At 39.1% G+C, this 19,975-nt stretch overlaps 2 protein-coding genes across 4 annotated transcripts in view; one reads left to right on the top strand and one right to left on the bottom strand.

Moving 5' to 3' along the window:
- CLEC1B (C-type lectin domain family 1 member B) overlaps positions 1-1,322 on the bottom strand; it is an 8,724-nt gene extending 7,402 nt beyond the window's left edge. The window contains exons 1-2 of one of the 2 annotated variants that reach the window (XM_008697469.2): positions 1,047-1,315; positions 340-438 (exon numbers count right to left, since the gene is read on the bottom strand). In XM_008697469.2, coding sequence (XP_008695691.1) covers positions 340-438; positions 1,047-1,308 — 361 coding nt within the window. In that variant the 5' untranslated portion in view covers positions 1,309-1,315. Of the gene's footprint in view, positions 1-339; positions 439-1,046 lie in introns of both variants that reach the window. The other variant, XM_008697470.2, reaches the window with a different exon arrangement.
- Positions 1,323-11,568: 10,246 nt separating this feature from the next.
- CLEC12B (C-type lectin domain family 12 member B) lies at positions 11,569-18,776 on the top strand. Of its 2 annotated transcripts, none has more exons than XM_040641907.1 (6): positions 11,569-11,659; positions 13,207-13,305; positions 14,837-15,055; positions 15,570-15,724; positions 15,902-16,017; positions 18,618-18,776. In XM_040641907.1, the coding sequence occupies exons 1-6, from the start codon at positions 11,569-11,571 to the stop codon at positions 18,679-18,681; spliced, it is 744 nt and encodes a 247-aa protein (XP_040497841.1). In that variant the 3' UTR covers positions 18,682-18,776. The 2 variants fall into 2 exon arrangements, with proteins under 2 accessions (XP_040497841.1, XP_008695690.2); XM_008697468.2 differs by having other exon boundaries at positions 18,531-18,776.
- The last annotated feature ends 1,199 nt before the right edge of the window (positions 18,777-19,975 follow it).

Below are 19,975 nucleotides of genomic sequence, written 5' to 3'. Positions count from 1 at the left end.
GGAAAGAGAATTTATTTGTGAAACTGAGAAAAGTCCATGTTGGCTGAAACTGAAGATATGCAGGCTACGCAGAAAAAAATTGAAAAGATAGTGTGGCTTTAGACTAAGAGGGATCTTAAAGACCGGTTTAAAATTCTTGAAAATAATTTAGTTAAAGTGATTTGAAACAGAAGAGAAAAGTCAGAGTTCTCCTGTATTGAGAATGTCTTGGCAGCCATATGTAAAATGATGGACGTAGCAATAAAGAAACACACAGTGACAGTCAAGCCTAGGACATACACCAGGACCTTTAGGTATTGCTCTCTCAGGACAAATCTTTTGCAGTGAGTCAATACTTACACATGACCCCCAGAGCCACCAGCCCAACAACTAAGCCCGTGCACAAGATCAGCAGAATCAAAGCCGTCACACGCCACAGAGGCGAGGAAGCAGGGTCAACTGCAGACATAGAATACAGATGTTAGGGGGCAGGCAGTATGGCATAGCTGTGGGGCAGCATCACCCCTCCCCCTGCCCTCTCAAGGCTTTCTGAGCGATACAACAGCTTCATTGTCAGATCTCGCTGGTGTTCCTTTGGTTATCATCAATAGCAAGTACAACCCATTCCCGTTCCACACATCCGTCCTTTTCCAATGGACTTTTCTCTGAGTCAAAATATAACTGCTAAGGTTCTATGTGTCTTGTTTCGTGCCCACCCCCATAAATAATTGCTTTGATAAGCAACAACTGAAGAATCATACCCATTTGCTGACAGCTTAGAAAATGAGGTGGTAAAACATTCTTTCTTCTTATTCTCTTGGTTTCTATTCTGTCCAGCATTGAACTGTAGAAGGCTTAATGTAATGTTCCCTGCTTTTATCTTTTGTTGCTTATATTCTAAATAAGTCTGTCTGAGCCTAAGTAGATATTGCTCAAATTCTGTAGAGCAGGAAGGTCATCAGGAAAATAAAACAAAACTACACGTGCTATCACTAGTAGAGAAAGGAAAGTAGGGTTGACCTGTTTCAATAATTAACTTCCAAACCCCTGGCTCTGGGTATCCTTACCTGAGGTGAGAGCTGGCTTTCGATTTTTAACATTTAAGGTGATATATCCATCTTCGTCCAGCATGGCTCCCCTTGGACTGCAAGTGAGCTCAGGGTTCAATGACTTCGCAAAATTGTAGCGTCCACTCTTATAGATTTCAATGTCTGCCCGTCCGTGACCCCCCTCTCTCTGGTAAGGAGGAGCCATATGAATGGGGGCACATGTTTTTTGTTTTGTTTGTTTTTGATTTTGGATTTTTTTTCTTCCAGGAAGCCCTTTCATAGCTGTTCAGAGATACATGGACCTTGGACATAAAAATATAAAAATAATAACTTGCAGTAAAGGAGTAGATATGGCATTTGTTTCCTGTTTTCTTATCTTCAACACTGAATGAAGGAAAAGTCTCATTATTATATCCTTTCAAAGAACAAAAGTTCATGCTCCATCTTTTTTTTTTTTTTAAAGATTTTATTTATTTATTTGACAGAAAGAGAGGCAGAGAGAGAGGGAACACAAGCAGGGGGAGAGAGAGAAGCAGGCTTCCCGCTGATCAGGGAGCCCTATGTGGGGCTCGATCCCAGAACACTGGGATCATGACCTGAGCCGAAGGCAGACGCTTAACGACTGAGCCACCCAGGCACCCAAAAGTTCATGCGTCATCTTAACCGTAGTGGAGTCTAAATCGTTTTGTTTAAATGAAATGCTTTCTGATGAAAATTCGTGGATAAAACACTAGCAGATAGATAGTCTATTCCATTGTGAGAAGCGAGTCTAATATAATTTGATCTAATATGGGCTAGACTAGATCCTTCAGCGTCTTGTGTTAGAAGGCGCCATTCCTACTTATGACCTAGAATTCGTCCAAATTCTGGCATCTTTCACAAATCACACTTTTCAAAACTTTGAGGACTCTGCAGGAGGCAGGCTTCATATTGCTTAGGGTTAGGCATTAAAGAAAAAACAATCAAATAAAGGGAAATAATACAGAGTTAGTGATTACTGTCTCTCAATAACGTTTTCATTTCAAAGTGAACTACCAGGAAGGGAAAAATCTTAATTAAGTGAAATTGTGTAATTTCAAGTATAGTGGTGCTTGAATGAAGACTGTTTCTGGAAGGAACAGGGTCCTAGCACCCTTCACATCAGAGTGTAATTTGTATTCCACTGTTAAATTATAAAACGTGTTTTCGAATTGTTATTGTGGCTCACGTTGAAAGGAGTTAGAAGAATAGCTAGAGAAGGCTAGCCGCTGTACTGATGTAGGATATTAGGGAAGGTGCTATCTGTTCCGTCGTTAGGGTAGCTTTTATATAGTTTTATAGCAGATATATGTTTTTTATTTAGTGTTAAACCTTCACTGCCAGAAAAGCTTCCCTTCTTCTAAGTAACTTCTAGGCATTCATCTTATAAATAATCTTATTTTTATTTTTTTCTTTAGTTAGTAGTGTGTTAGACTTTACTTCTCAATATAGTAATTACATAAGATCTCATGGCAGGTATTTTGTTTATTAATTTTCCCTTTGGTACATCTTGTACATATTTGTTCTTCCTTTCCGTTATCTCCTTCACTCTGAATTCTTTGTCGATTCACTTAAAATAATCTTTCATCTTAAAATTTCTTGCCCTACACACCTCAAATAATTTTTAAAATGAAGTAAAGAATAAACAAACAAACCTTGCCTGGAGGAAGGCCTTGCCTGATTTAAAGAACCCAAACTTAGCGTGATTTAAATATTTTCACCAAAAACCAATCATTGCTCAAAAACCCCACTTTTAATAAATGTCAAATCTAATAAAAGTACTAAAAATCGAATAATCAAATTTCTTAAACCCCACACCCATTTTTGTCACTGGGCTTTGTATCTCAGGTAAAATAGTCTGAGGTTCCCAGTCATAAGCAGGGTAAATTCAGATCGTTTTTCTACCATTAATCTACCTCTGCTTCCGTCTGCGTAATTTCTGATTCAATCAAAGTGGACTGTTCGCTCTTCCTAGCAGAGCATGCTGACCCCCATCTCCCAGCACAGCCTGCGAATTACCGCAACCCTCCCTTTCTGGCCACCTTCATTCATACACCAAGTCCTGAGGCTTTTCTTCCACCTTTAGTCCTCTGTTCCATGTTCTTTCCGTCACTGTCTTACATCAGCTTTTTTCCCCTTAAAATATACAGAAATCCTGAAAAAACAATTGTGACTTAGTGACAGATAAGAATGTGGAGGGTTTAGTTCAAGTGACACTTTTTTAATCAAACTTTTTCTCTTAGTAACCAAATATGTAACTTCTGAAAATTTATTAATTATATTATAAAATATATATTATAATATAAGATATAAGACATTATGTAATTATGTTATATATTCATATAAATATAATATATAAATATATAATATATAAACATATTATAATTACATATAATATAAATGTTTATATAATATAATTATATATACTATAAAAGTTTATATATTATGTATTATAAATATATATTTATATATAATATAATATAAATATTATAAATATATTGTAATTATATTAAATCAAATATGTAAGTGCAAGTTCCATGGATATTCGGAAGCCTTCATAATTATTGTAAACATTTTCGTGTTCAGTCAGCAGAAACTTTCAGGAGGTATGAAACATAGTTAGCTTGCTTTGTTGTGGTTTCCACATTTTCTAGGTTTGGGACAATTGGTTGAGTTATAAAAATATCACATTTCTTCTTTTTTTTTTTTTAAAGATTTTATTTATTTATTTGACAGAGAGAGAGACAGCCAGCGAGAGAGGGAACACAAGCAGGAGGAGTGGGAGAGGAAGAAGCAGGCTCATAGTGGAGGAGCCTGATGTGGGGCTTGATCCCATAACGCCGGGATCACGCCCTGAGCCGAAGGCAGACACTTAACCGCTTAACCACTGTGCCACCCAGGCGCCCCCCGCATTTATTCTTCTTGCAAATCGCCAAGAATATGCTGGACTTACTTGATTCGTGAAAGCTTAAAACTGAATGTTAGACACCAGATGTAGGTAAAGCTGAAACCTAAGCCTCAGATGATGTTCCTTTCCTACCTAGAGCTCAGCTTCTGGACTTTTGTTTTTTTCCAGTGATTGCAATGCATCACTAGGTTTTGATCTTTGATAGAGCTAGCTTCAGGCTGTGCAGATCTATGTTCCATAAAAATATATTTGCTTTTATTTGTAACCCCCCCCCCCCGGCATGGCTTGGAGGTGTTAGGAAATATGCTGGGTGAGTACAGGGTCTCTCAGGGTCAAAGGAGCCCCTGATAACGTTAGTCTTCATTCTGTTTTCTTCCTCTACATACGCTATAAATACAAGCTGAGTTACTCAGCAAAAATTAAGCAGAGAACTGCAGGAAAAAGAGATAGAGATTACAAACTTTCCTTTTTCCTTTTCCAAAATCCAGAGGCTTTGCTAGATATCACTTTTTTTTTTTTTTTAAAGAAAGTTCTACCCACAACGTGGGGCTCAAACTCACAATCTCAAGATCAAGAGTTACATGCTCTACCAGCTGACCCAGCCAGGTGCCCCTTTGTCAGGTATCTCTTAATCACCCTACAAGGTCTGTCATCGGTATGCTTGTATATTTTATTGTCCCTCTTTTCTTGGCTTAGTAAAGTATAACAGAAAAAGTACTTTATTGCAAATATTCTGACGAGTTTGAATTTGGAATAAAAATCTTTGTTTAATATTTTAGAGATTAAGAGACACTTTTACATAAGCTGTCTCTTTAATTTTAAAGCAAATACATATTAATTTAACTATTTCAGACGCTGAAATTAGCAGTGAGTATTCATGCAAAAAGTCATGGTACTAGGCTTTATGGAGCAGTCTTAGATTTTAGCTCTCCAATCTTTATTTGTTCTTGTTTAGAACAACTTCCCAAATCCCACCATATGCCAGCCCACATTCCTGTCCCTATTTATTTATTTATGAGAAATAGAGAGCCCTTGCATAGGAGCAGGGAGAGGGGCAGAGGGGGAGGGAGAAGGAGAGAGAATCCCAGAAGACTCTGCACTGAGCACAGAGCCCTACCTGGGGCTTGATCTCAGGACCCTGAGATCATGACCTGAGTCAAAATCAAGAGTCCGAGGCTTAACCAACTGAGCCACCCATGCGCCCCTCCTGTCCCTCTTTCTTGTTTCACTCTTTTCCCATTACACTTACCGATCACACACTACACACGGGTATTTTTGTCATGTAGCCACAAAGAATATATTCCATGGTCTAAAATAGTGACCAACATACAATTACCATCCAGTAGATATTTCATGAATGAATGAATATATATATACAAAGGGCATCATCTTCCTTGTATTACACATGTAGAAAGGGAAGGTTAAGGAATGTGGAGATGTTTCTATGATCATACTACTTGTAAAAAGCAGTACCATCTACCTAGTTTCCAAGTTCTTTCCACTACATTATAAAGTCTCAAATTTGAGGATTGTCCGGACCCCATTATCTATGTTTATAGCTGAATTATGAGTAAAAGACACTAGACTCACAATGACAAGGTATGGATTCAATAAGAAACCAGTGGAATTCATAACATTGTGGATAAGACTGTTCAATATATACTGAGGGCTAGTGGATGTGTAAAAGAGAAAGACCAAAGGAAAATGATGTTGACTACTATGAAAGCTGTAATAATGTCTCTAAACTGAAAAATATATATATAAATGAAGGGAAAATTTTGTAGCTGGTGATATTTTTTTTTACAAACGTTTTTGTTTGTTTGTTTCAGAGCTAGGATTCAGTGATTCATCAGTTGCATATAACACTCGGTGCTCATTACGTCAAGTGCCCTCCTTAATGCCCATCCCCCAGTTACCCCATCCCTCCACCCACTTCCCGACCAAAACCCTCCTTTTGTTTCCTACAGTTAAGAGTCTCAGACTTTTTAAGACATATTACCTTTATGCTAACACTTAGGGGCATTTATCGGTGTTACTCTGTTCCCTCTCAGTCCCCTGCGTTAATATTGTTGGTTCACCTCTGACTTACTAGCCTTCTACACACATACCAAATACCGTTTATCTTTGAAAAAAGCTAGAATTTCCTGTCATGAAAAAAAGCATAATTAATATTTTCTCTTTCATTTCCAGAAAGTTTAAACATGTGGACTGAAAAGTGGCATGTTTTATTAAATGGTAATGAGCTAAACACTGAATGACTATCAGACAACAGCTGTGGCAGAGCATTTTGTTACAGAGTAGAGAAAATTAAGGGGAAAATGTGTCAGGCAGCATCTGCCACACTGAGAACTTTATCATGCACATGCTTACAAAATATCTGTAAAGGTAAATATAATCAAACAGAATGTATAAGCCTTGAGTTAAGATTTGAAGGAAAGGCAAAGATTACAGAACAGAGAGGAAAGGAATACTTTTTTATCAGGCAGGGCATACATTTAAACAAAGCTATGGACGTAGGAATGAGTATGGGGTGATCAAGGAAAACAAAGTGAGCAAGCACGTTTGAACTGAGGATTCATGTCACAATATATTGGGATATAAAATATCCTGTTAAAATCACTATGAGACGTACATTGTAGGGACCATTAATTAATCCATTATTTGAGCAAACATTTTTTTTTAAAGATTTTATTTATTTATGTGACAGAGAGACAGCCAGCGAGAGAGGGAACACAAGCAGGGGGAGTGGGAGAGAAAGAAGCAGGCCCACAGTGGAGGAGCCCGATGCGGGACTCGATCCCATAACGCCAGGATCACGCCCTGAGCTGAAGGCAGACGCTTTAATGACTGCGCTACCCAGGCGCCCCTGAGCAAACATTTTTTGATCACTGTATGTGTCTCAAGCACATTTTCTGGGATAACATGGTGAACCAAACATATCAAGTTGTGCTCTTGTTGAGCTTATGTTTTAGTGGAGGGCGGTGAACATAGAGAGCAAAGAAGCAAAGAAAGAAAAAAGCAAAATAATTTCAGATCATGATAAGGACTATGAAAAAAATTGAATAATAGAGCTTTACTGGCGAAGCTCTGGGCAGGCCCTGGTTGTGTTCATTTCTCTGGACAAGTAAATGTTGATCTGAGCTTTAAGGTAATCAATCTAACTGCATAGCCCTTTATTTTAATCAGGGTATTTGATTATCCTGATTGGATGAATATACATTTCAAAATAAATTCTGAAAAAAACCCCAAAAAACAAGAAATACCCAAAATAAATTTTATCCTGTATTTATCCTCTAGCTCCACCTTGTGTTCATTTTTTTCCCTGCTTTTATCTTTAGGTCTTCGATCTCTCTGGATCTAATCTTCATCTTGTCCGTTCCTTTCTGTAAATAGTTTTGAATTAATTTCCATTCTGCCCAATTGCTAGGTACTATCCAATAGAGACCCCTCTTTAAAAGTGTTCTCTGAAATAGGCATATACTATGTGGGAATGGAACAATCATGGAAGAGTGGAGAGAGAGGATAACTTCTTATTGTGTAAACCCAGTATTTCTTTTAATGTATCCCAGACCAATGAAACCTCCATATTTAATACCTGCATTCCCTTATTTTCCACAATGAACCGTATTTTCTGGTGGATTTAATTCATGCGAGACCAGTATGAAAAGTCAAAGCTGATTTGAGTTTTGGGTTTAGGAACTGTGTAAGTTTTCATTTACTGGAATGAAGAAGCATAGAGTGAAACCACAGGGAAAGAGTTGTTTGTTTATTTATTTATTTATTTTGATGTGTTACATTAAAAAATCCTATAGCACATGTAAATAAATATGCCAAGTCTCCGGTCAGATATCTGGATCTGGTGATCAAATCCTGGGCATGAAGATAGACGTTTGGAGATCACCTGTGCAGGGCCATCCCTCCAAGCCATAGATCTGGAAGAGCTCATCCAGGGATGGGCACGAACAGGGCGAGGTCCAGGAACTCAACTCAGGGCCACAACAGCATTTTGAAGTCAGATAGAGAGGAACCAGCAAATCTGAGGGAGGATTAGGTAGTGAAGTAGACAGAAAAACAAGATAACGGTGTCCTGTAGAATAGAGTATTTTGGAGAAGAATTTTAAGTTAAAGGAAATAATCAATTATATTACATGCTGCTTATAGGCTGAGTAAAATGAATCTGGAGAAAGAGCCATTGGATGCGTTAATGTGGAGATTAACAGTGACTTAGGAGAAATGTCCTAGAATTTGGTAGACGACTACAACATGGTGTGATATTTCGTAGTGTAATCTGGTAAAATGAGCTATGGAGATGCTGGGAATTTTTAAGGGAGACAGTATAAGCAGCGATTTCTAAATTGATAAAATTATAAGCTAGTAATAGATAAAAACACTTTCAGAATCATAACAACAGGGGCGCCTGGGTAGCGCAGTCGTTAAGTGTCTGCCTTCGGCTCAGGGCGTGATCCCGGTGTTCCGGAATCGAGTCCCACATCGGGCTTCTCCGCTGGGAGCCTGCTTCTTCCTCTCCTCTCCCACTCCCCCTGCTTGTGTTCCCTCTCTCTCTGGCTGTCTCTCTGTCACATAAATAAAAATAAAATCTTTAAAAAAAAAAAGAATCATAACAACAGAAAGTGTGTAGAAAGTATGACCAGTCCTTTTTCTTATAGCAATTGTTAGCAACCAGGTGAGATTCCTCATCACGGTTTTGCCCAAGTATGCTTTTGTACAAGATTGTAAGAGGTTAAAGGCTTTTTTAGGGAACTTGAAGGTGTGAAAGAATCAGGGCAATGAAAATGAAAACTCAGTCCTTGCAAAATTTGGTGAAAGTGAGCGACGAGACAGAAAAACATCCTGAGTTCTCATTTTCGTAATCACGTATTCAATTTAACTTTTCCTCATATTGATGGTCTCTGCCTTTACCTAAGTTACGTAGAATAGTAAACATGAACATAGATTTATTAATTACTTCCACATCTTTGGCAGGGAGTTTAACTGATTATGACTCAGAGCCTCCAAACATTTTTCTTTTTTTTTGATTGAGCATGCCTCAGTTTGAAAAAAAAAAAAAAAGGAATGAGAAATACATGTACATTTATGTGTTTAGCAATCGTACATAAATATTATTGAAGAACTATTATTTTTACATTGTCTTTCTGCAACCTATTGGATATTCATTCACACCTCTGAGACAGGTGCAATTTATTCTGGGGAACTTTGACTAAAATAATCTTTACCCAGAGGTGGAGTTTGGGTGGTTTCAGATCAGTCATTTTGCTGTCTGAAAACAAAAACCTACACCAAATCTTCCCCCAGGGTAGTTATGCAATCTCCTTCTTACCCTAAAGGAAACTTTAGAAAAGATTCCTTAGTTCTCTTGCTCACATATGGTCCCCGAATATTTTTTTGAGTTCTGTGTTAGTTTTCTATTGCTGCTTTAGCAAATCCCACAAATACAGCAGCTTAAACCACACACATTTATGGTCCCAGAGTTCTGTGGGTTAGAAGTAAATCACAGGGGTAAACCAAGGCTGTGGGCAGGGAGGGGGGGTGTTCCTTTCTGAGTGCTCTGTGGGAGCGCCCATCCTTGCCTTTGCGGCTTCCAGCACACATTGCTTGGTTCCAGGCCCTCTTCTTTCACCTTCAGCCAGCAATGTTCTGTCTCTCTGACCAAATCTAGGAAAGTTTCTCCACATTTAAGGACTCATGATTAAATTGGGTCCGCCAGATAATGCAGGATAATTTCTTCATCTCAAGGTCCACCACCTTCTTCTCATCTGCAATCCCTTTTGCCATGTAAACTACCAGATGGAGAGGTCCTGGGGATTAGACCATGCACACCGTTGGGGGACTGTTACTCTGCCTTTCACGGGTTCTCAACAGCAATGAATTTTCTTATAGAAATTAGTAAATTTTACAAGAAGTGATGCTGGGATTAGAAGTAAATGAGTCCTTGGAGAGTCTGACACCAACTGACTAAATGACCAACCACATGTGTGATGTGCTGTTTTTCCCTTGTGTTCTTCCAAATAATAGCCAGAATGCTTTCTATGTAAACTGTCTGCTTTTTACTGCTCATGTGACGCTGATGTTGTTGAAACAAAGTATCACAGTTAAATCCTTCTGCAGCAAGTTTGCTTCAGTTTCATTGGAAACACCTTTTCAGGGCATTTTTTTGGTCCAAGAAAGGGAAAATAGAGATTGATTATTTTATAATATTTTATAAAATAAAAATATTTTATATTTTGAAAATTTTTGTAAGATTTATTCATTTTAGAGAGAGAGAGCACGCGTGAGAGCATGGGGAGGAGCAGAGGGAGAAGGACAAGAAGACTCCCCGCTAGGCAGGGAGCTCACCAAGGGGCTCAATCCCAGGACATTGAGATCATGACCTGAGCTGAAACCGAGTGTCCGATGCTTAATGGACTGAGCCACCCAGGTGCCCCTATAAGACTTTTTTTAAAAAAGATTTTTATTTATTTATTTGTTTGAGAAAGAGAGTGCACAAGCAGGATGAGGGTCAGAGGGAGAAGCAGACTCCCTGCTGAGCAGGGACCACCCCCCCCACCACCAAGCAGGACTCCAGGATCATGACCTGAGCAAAGGCCGATGCTTAACTCTGAGCCACCCACGCGCCCCCACCCCATAAGATTATTTTAAAAATGAAATGTATATAACCTGTAGCTCAAAGAGGCTTCAAGGCTTAAGGATGCTCTAGGGATTCCCCACATCCAGTGGTCCATGTGAATATCCAGCACTGTTTGTTCTTGCGGTTGCCCCAAGCTCCATCTTCCGATTTTTAGAACCTGAAAGATTGCATGTTTTCTATAGGAATTTTAGCTGCATAACAATGACTGTTGGCTGCCCTCAGGTTAAACACCAACTCAACAAACAAATTAAAAAAAAAAAAAAAAAAGCAAATGCACCATACCACGTGCTAGTTGTTATTTGCAGGGCAATTATTCTTTTAGGGATTTAACCCTGCCAGAGGGAGCTCCCATTCATGACCAGTTTTAACAGGTATCAATTTCTTCTCTATGCCCCATTACCAACACTGTCTCTCCCTCCCTCCCTGCCTCTCTCTGTCTCTGTCTGTCTCACACACACACGCTTGTATTTCTTAAAACAGCGGCCAGGTGTGGGTGGTCTTTACACAGTTTCTTTCTGTTGTATGCGTATCTCTCTGATATGAGTGACTATAAACCAGATCCAATGTCTTCATACAGGATTAGCTGGCCTTTGACACACGTAAAAATGACAACCGGACCCTTTATTGAATAATTCAGAACAGCCTCTACCCTGAAGATCATGGGGACTCCCCATGAAACCACCGTTCCCTCTCTGCTTCCAAGGACCCCTTTTGCTTCACACGGAAGAGCAGACACATTGAGATCTATGATATTCTGATTTCTAAAGAGAATATTTGACTTCTCTCACTTTCTCTGCAAAAAAAAAACCCTGATTGTCATACTGTCTTTACAGAGGGGCAGTGGGGTGTGTCTTGGGTCAGTTGAGTGTGTTTATAAAAATTCCCAGCCTTGAGAAGAACATCCTGTTCCTGGGCCTGAAGATATTGAAACATTAATTACATAATTTATAGTAGTGTTTTCTTCTACAATGTCTGAAGAAGCGACTTACGCGACACTCATGTTTCAGGATTCTGTTGGAGAGAGAAATAACCGCGAAAGAAATGACCTAAGGAAAAGAGGTAGGAGTTCAGACAGCACGACGTGACCTTGGGGAATGCGCAGGTGATAAATGCTTTGGTTCGATGCTAAAGAGAGGTGTGGTGTGGAATCTTTAAAATGGAGAAGAGCTGTGGAATACACTCGTAGAATGAGTGTCCCCAATTTTGGCCAGAAAACATGTGGCTTCCAAGACCTCTTTAAATTGTGTGGTATCACGAGGCATCTCGAAGCTCTGTGTTATAGTGAAACATTGGACGTGACGGAAATTGAGTTTGGGGGCTACTAGAATTCTTTTTACAAATGAAATCCTTGGTATTTATACTTTGTGAGAGATGCCAGGCAAATATTCTTTTAGTGACCAGATTGGAGGTCACTAAAATAGAGAAAGCAGAGGAAATTTTTCTTTTCAAAGGTATAAATAACTGAAGAGAGAAATAGGAGAACAGGAGAGTCAGAAATAGACAAGAGATAGTTTCTGTTTTGTAAGTAGGTTAACATTTTTTTTTAGGGAGTAGAAATTTCTAGTATAATTAGTAGTGTTGAATCAATAATAACAATATCCATCTAGTATTTTATGTGCATTATATCATATTTCTATCAAAACATAATTGTGAAGTAAATGGAATAACATTAGCAAAACTGAGTCTGAAAAAAAAATTAAATGATTTAACCAAGTTCCTACAACTGGTAAAAGCCCAAACTCAGGGCTAGTCTTTAGCTCATTCCCTTATTCCCTGTTGGAAGAAATATTAATCTCTGTGGTCAGGAATCCAGTTTAGTATATCAGACTATATCCCTTATTTTCAAGAATCTGTTGACAGTTCAGGCTGTTTCCCCAAATCATCTAAAATATGGGAAGTACTTTCTTCTTCTCTTAGATTTATTTTTACTTTAAGTGTGTGCGTACCTATGCACATGTGTGGTGGTTTGGGGTGATATACCAAGAGAATTGGAATAGGCTTGTTTTGAGACTAGTAACAGCTGTTATGCATTTTTGTTTGTTTGTTTCAATTATAGCCGTAATCCTTGAGAGAAAAGGAGTTGTGGGTGTGATGTATGTGCTAGCACACCTGGAAATTTGCAATCCATCTGTCTGAAATACGGGGCTAGATGCCGTGAGATTCTGAGTTAAGAAATATTGTAGGTTAGACTGCACATTCATTTTGTCTTTCATTCCATACTCATTTGTTATCTATGAGATGATAAATAGACTGGATAATAGATAAAAATAAAATCCACAATAACACTTGCCTTGTGGCGGTTTGTAATCTCAGAAACTTGAGGTCTCTCCTACTATCAGGATCATCCAGAAAATCAGTTTCCACATCTCATACATGTATTTAGTAAACTTAAAGAAGAAGGGTGTGTGATGATGTAAAACAAAAACCTGAAAATTAGGAGACACTCTTAAGGGAAAGGAGAATGGTGGGGAAGAGAAGTGGAGGAGAACTGATGGTGAGCCCCTACCACCCATCATTTTAGGTATTTTCCAGATGGAACATTGAAGAGGTAAGGGAGAAATAAACAACTCATTCGTAGCCACAATTCCTCTGTTGGCTTTCTTCAGGGTATCCAGCATCTTCCCCCGCCTGGCGTCAGGCTGCCCTGAGTCTGTTAACTCTTTGTCTGATGCTGTTGATTGGGCTGGTGACCTTGGGGATTATGTGTAAGTATATTTTCATCAAACCCAAGAAAAGTAATTAGGAAACACATGTGTAAACTATGTAAATTCCAGTTTGATTATATTAAGTGATCATAGATCCTTCATTCTCCAAGTCTCTAAGATAAGCAGGGGACAGAATTATGATGAGGATCTTGCCCTAAATCCATTGTTTTCTCTTGATAAACTAGACTGGATTATGAAGATAACTTTTATATTTCTCTTCATTGGTTGGAAGAAGGAGGTTCTTTTCTGCATAGAAACATATCCACTTATTATCCCAATGGTAAGAAATAGGGAGCCAAGGGAAGGAAGAACATGCTGTTTCATTCACCCTGAAGACTTAGTACGAGACTGGCTTAACCTACTCACTCAAGACTGTTCTAGTCTAGAAATAGTTTGCCTGCTATAAAGGAAAAGGAGATACAAATACGGAGGAATAGTTGCTTGAGATACCTTACTCTCTAAACAGAAAGTTGAACCTCCACGTAACAATGGAAGCTCCACTCCCAAACACAATAGCCAAAAAAAGACTATTCCCTTGGTTCTGACCCATCATTGAGCCATCAGGATAGGGAGTCCTGAGCTTATAATAAGTGGCAGAATATCCTGAGAATCTGTACTCTGTAGGATATTGTTAAGGATATGATGGGCAGAGTAGTGAGTTGGTGTAGTATTCCCTTTCGGGAGACTACCAGTCATCAAAGTTTATTTTCTGAATGATACTAGCATCTTCCATGCTACTTTCATTTATTTTTACATATGTAAGATTTCTTCGATAATTAGAATTTAGACCTACCGATTTGGACATATAAATAGGGCCTAATGATGTAGCTTGCTGTTTTATTTTATTTTAAAGATTTTATTTATTTATTTATTTGTCAGAGAAAGAGCACAAGTGGGGGGAGGGAGAGAGGGAGAAGCAGACTTCCCGCTGAGCAGGGAGCCTGATGCGGGGACTCGATCTCAGGACCCTGGGATCATGACCTGAGCTGAAGGCAGACGCTTAACTGACTGAGCCACCCAGGCATCCTGTAGCTTGTTCTTTTAGAAAGAAATATGATGTTCTAGCAACAGTAACAGATGTTCAATAGCCAATCATTATGAAGATTAGCAGTTGATCTTCTACAATGATGTATATTTTAAAAATGAAGATGAGAGATGCCTTAAAGGATTATGTTCCTATTAAAACAACAATTCCATGAACCAACTTTCATTCCATGAAAAAAGTATTTCCAGTAAATGAATGGCAAAACGCCCAGCACTGCCTTAGATTAAATGTCAAAGATATATAATTATTAATTCATTATTTTAATACAAGAATAATCATATTTAAAATCTCCATAAAATTATGAGGATGATCTCCAAGCAATTTGTAATAAAAAGGCATCTGGTGTGTTTCTTCCATGATACCTCAATTATTGGGAGCTACCGATAAATATTAAACAACTTGAGAAATATTTCTGTGTTAAGAATTATCTATGGCTAGGATGAGAATGGGAGGATATATGAACTTGTCTCCTGTTATGTCTTGGAGTTTTGCAGACATCTAATGAAATTAACTCAGATTCAGAGAAATTAAGTCAACTTCAAAAAATCATCCACCACCAGCAGGATAATTTATCTGAGCAGCTGAGCATCTACAGAAACTTTCCCACCGAGGAGGAGTTTCTCAAATCACAGATCGCCGGTCTATTGAAGAGGCAGGGACAAATGGCCATCAAACTCTGCCAGGAGCTAATCATTCACACTTCAGGTAACTGGGGCCTACTGGCCAGTCAGGTCCAATCCTTTGCCCCAATTTGCATTGATCACGTGCACCACCTCATTGCGTGAGAAAGTTGTGTTCTCCAATGACTTCTAATGATATCACACTAAATTTATAGAAGGCAAGGAAAGATATCAATCTTTTTAATATTTTTGAAAACACAGAGGTGAATTTGGGAAGCTTCTTGAAACGATACCAACCCGGATACTTCAGCTTCTCCTTTTGTGAACTATTTTTGGGTGATCCTGATGTTTTAAGAAGCTAACAGTATAGCTTGTAATTCTGAGGCCAGGAGACTGGGCCCTGAAGTGAGAATTTCAATCACTGTTGCTCCAGCCCATAATTGGGAGTGACTTCGTTTTCACAGGCTCTTAAAGCGGTAGGGTTCCAGAACGCTGGGTCTCAGACCCGCTCGTCAAGTTCAATTATTTAGTTTCTAAAACCTTCCCCAGTCACTCCAGCATTATTTAATTTGTACTAATGGGTGTAATTTCTTTTTCAGACCACAGATGTAATCCTTGTCCTAAGATGTGGCAATGGTACCAAAACAGCTGCTATTATTTTGCAACCGATGAGGAGAAGACCTGGACTAACAGTAGGAAAAACTGCATGGACAGGAACTCCACCTTGGTGAAGATAGATAGCTTGGAGGAAAAGGTCTGGTTGACTCTCCTTCCCTGTTTAGAGAAATTATTCTTGTCATAGAAAGTAAAACAAGTGGAATGTGTGACTTACATAGTAGGAATTCACTGCATTTTGAATGGGAATTAACATCTTACTTCTGCACTCCAGAACGTGGTTCACACATGACGTTGTTCCCGTTCTCCCTCTCAGGATTTTCTGAAGTCACAGCCATTACCCACATTCTCTTTCTTCTGGTTGGGCTTATCATGGGACCCATCTGGAAGGAGCTGGCTCTGGGAGGATGGTTCTGGTCCCTCTCCATCCTTGTAAGTCTCTAACTGTTGGGCGTGGTGGAGGGGGGCGGGCAGTAAGCTAAGAATACTAAAAAATGGAATACTAAGAAAAGCATCGCTAATCATAAGAATTATAAATCTAGATATAAAAAAAGAGTACAACATACAAAGAAAAGAGAGCTTCAGTAAGAAATAATGAAAGCAAGAGTACTTAATTTCGTGTATGTGACAAACTCATGGCAAGAAACTGAAGCTTATCTATTAGTTTAAATTTATTTTTTTTAATTTAACAAACAAATAATACTTACACTTAATTTTGTTTGAAGCGGTATATAAATATTAGCTCTGTGATAAAAGCGCTGTTATATTCCTATTTTATGGACGAAACAATTGTCATAGAGAAATTAAATAACCTGCCCAAAGTCACTGCCTCCTGAAGGGTAAGATCAGGACTGAGGGCTTCTGTGACCATGAGCGCGATCTCTCAACTCCCCTGGCTCTCCCACACTGACAGTCCCGAGGGTGGTGTTTATCAGAAGAACATACATTAACACATTTATTTAAATTCAATAATTGTCAGCCATTTTCTAGCAGCAAGTAAGTGAATTGATAGATTAGCTTAACAATTAGAGTTTTGTGATGGGGATTTACCAATTAGATTATATGGCAAATGTTTTCCATGACTTAAAATGAGCTAAATCTGCCACTTCAAGATTTTGAAGAATATTTAAAGTATATACAGGATATATGATACTTTGAAAATTACAGTTTTTGCAACTATTTAAAGTTATGAAAAACAGGTGTTATCTTAAAAATATGGAAAGAAACACAGTCTTGTACAATTTTCTTAGCAACTACAAACCCAATATTTTGAGGAACATGGCTCATCACAATTATATTAAAATGACACAGTTGTATTTGTATTTTTAATATAATATATTGGCTCCTTTCTGGGTGTGGTAGGCTTTTCTCCACCTCCCTTCTCATCAAGTTATTCACCTATTCAGCTCCCTCCTGTCTTAGTCCTTAATGCATGTTGTCAAATTTTCCTGAAGCTGAGTTATCATCACTCATTTCCATCAAGGATACTGGGCTTCAGCTATGACTCCCCCAATTCCGTGAATAACAAACAAGGACACGTCTATACTTTTCTCCCTAGATATACTTTATCTTCACCCATTTCCCACAATGCTGTCATGGTTTTTTCTACTCACACCAATTTCCCGCTTTCTAATGTCCACTACTGGTCATATTAAATCAGTGAGTCTGGTTTCACCAAAATAATCATGGCGACAAGCACGTGCAAAGTAATAAACATCCAAACAAAAATGACAGTTACTTCTCAATGGAGCCATACTGGGCATGAAATGATTACAAACTAATCTGAGGTATTGCCGCTACGCTGAGGGTTTACAGAACAGGACCAGGACACCCTGTAAGTGCTGCTGTTTCCACTTTGGACTTTAAGAAGATGGGTCCCTTCTCCCAAAGGAGTTGTCATCATCCTGGGCACCTTCACTCACTCCTAGTGAAAATACAGAGGAGGTGGCTCCCCATGGCAAGGTTCGGAGTCTGTGGACACTGATGCCCTGAGGCTGTGGCTGTCACACTCGGGGTGGTGGAACTGAGTTCGGAATCACCCTCCCTACTGAGTAAGGCTGCTCTCGGCAAGTGCATACGCCAAGGGGAAGATTTAGTAAGCCCAGCTCTGAAGCAAGAAAAGAATACTGCAGTGCATTGCAGACCATTTGAGTAAAAAGGCACACGGGGATTTAGATCTGACGAGCATAATTTTGTAATGACATTTTTAAAAAAAGATTTATTTGAGAGAGAGAAAGTGCATGGCAAGCATGGAAAGGGGCAGAGGGACAGAAGAGAGAGAACCTCAAGCAGACTTCCAGCTGAGCCCGAGCCAGAGGCAGGGCTTGATCCCACCACCCTGAGATCATGACCTGACCTGAAATCAGGAGTTGGTGGCTTAACAGACTAAAGCCACCCAGGCACCCCTGTAATGATATTATTGAAGAGTTATCACCAATTCCTTAGCAGAGGAACTAGAGACCGATATCAGAACCACATCTATATAATCGTTCATTTTCTCTCTAGCCCCTATCTTATTCTCTGTTCACCTTCCACATATGTGTGTATACATATATAAAACACAAAATGATATTTGTACGTAATGAAATGTAATAACTTTTTAGCCAGAATATGATTTTATTTGTCTGTTTGTCTTCATGAAGTTCCAAATAAAGAAATTCTAGTGCTTCTTATATAATCTGCACTGGGGAGTTTCTATTGTGATAATGGAGAGCATACAAATTCTCAGCCAGAATTTAAGTATCCTTCTTAAATAATTCTACCCAGGATTATGACTAACTTGAAATGAAACACTCAGATTTGCCAGCTTTAAGAACTTTGATATGTCATGGAAACAGAAGTCTCTCAAAGTTCAGATAGATAGCCTTTGTTAACTGAGAACACTGAATTGAGATTAAATTTCAAATATGAAATTTGTAATTAATTTTAAGTGGATTAATTTTCAGATTCAGCGCTAAAGAGTATGCCCAGCTCAATGGATCCAAAGGATGTGCTTATTTTCAAAAAGGAAATATTTATATTTCCCGCTGCAGTGCTGAAATTTCTTGGATTTGTGAGAAGACAGCTGCGTTGGTGAAGATTGAAGATTTGGATTAATATGCTTCTTCCAAATTCACCAAGATTTAGGGGACTTGTGGTTAAATTCATGTGAAGAAAGAGAAAGCTACCCTACTAGAGCCAAAAACAGATGAAAAAATGACTGTGTATTTAAACTATCAGGCAAATAAACTTCACAGAATGTTCTCCACTTCATCGTCCGATGCCTTTTGATCTGATGTTCTGGTTATTGCTTGGGACCCTGGGGAATATCTCTTCTATGGCCCTATTGTTCTTTTTTTTTTTTTAATGATTTTTTATTATATTATGTTAGTCACCATACAGTACATCCCTGGTTTCCGATGTAAGGCTCGATGATTCATTAGTTGCATATAACACCCAGTGCACCATGCAATACGTGCCCTCCCTACTACCCATCACCGGCCTATCCCATTCCCCCACCCCCCTCCCCTCTGAGGCCCTCAGTTTGTTTCTCATAGTCCATAGTCTCTCATGTTTCATTCCCCCTTCTGATTACCCCCCCCTTTCTTTATCTCTTTCTTCCCCTACCGATCATCCTAGTTCTTATGTTCCATAGATGAGAGAAATCATATGATAGTTGTCTTTCTCTGCTTGACTTATTTCACTTAGCATTATCTCCTCCAGTCCCGTCCATGTTGCAGCAAATGTTGAGAATTCGTTCTTTCTGACAGCTGAGTAATATTCCATTGTATATATGGACCACAACTTCTTAATCCAGTCATCTGTTGAAGGGCGTCTTGGCTCCTTCCACGATTTAGCTATTGTGGACATTGCTGCTATGAACATTGGGGTGCATATGGCCCTTCTCTCCACTACGTCTGTATCTCTGGGGTAAACACCCAGTAGTGCAATGGCCGCCATGGCCCTATTATTCTATCTGAGCATCAGTTCACTGAATTCCCTCTCTCAGATAAAAGATTCTTTTCCTGCTTTGTTATTACATATGCACAAGTCCACAGGGGGGATATGTAAATATTTAACACCCAGAAATGACACAAGACACAGCACTGGAAAGATAATCAGGAGACCCTGCTGTGATAGCGGTCTGGGGGATTCTGGACTGGGCGTCCTGGGGGCTAGAGCAGCAGCACTGTGCCAAGTGATTTGGAAATACCTTAGTATCTTAGCAATGGTTTGTTGTACCCGTGTACCAGCTTTGTAATACAGGTGAAATAGCACATCAATTGGGGCGCCTGGGTGGCACAGCAGTTAAGCATCTGCCTTCGACTCAGGGCATGATCCCGGCGTTATGGGATCGAACCCACATCAGGTTCCTCCGCTAGGAGCCTGCTTCTTCCTCTCCCACTCCCCC

The sequence above is a fragment of the Ursus maritimus genome, unplaced genomic scaffold (genome assembly GCF_017311325.1).
Source record: "Ursus maritimus isolate PB19 unplaced genomic scaffold, ASM1731132v1 scaffold_26, whole genome shotgun sequence".
NCBI lineage: Eukaryota > Metazoa > Chordata > Mammalia > Carnivora > Ursidae > Ursus > Ursus maritimus.
Note: the sequence above shows the minus strand (reverse complement) of the source record. Positions and strands in the feature narration are given on the sequence as shown.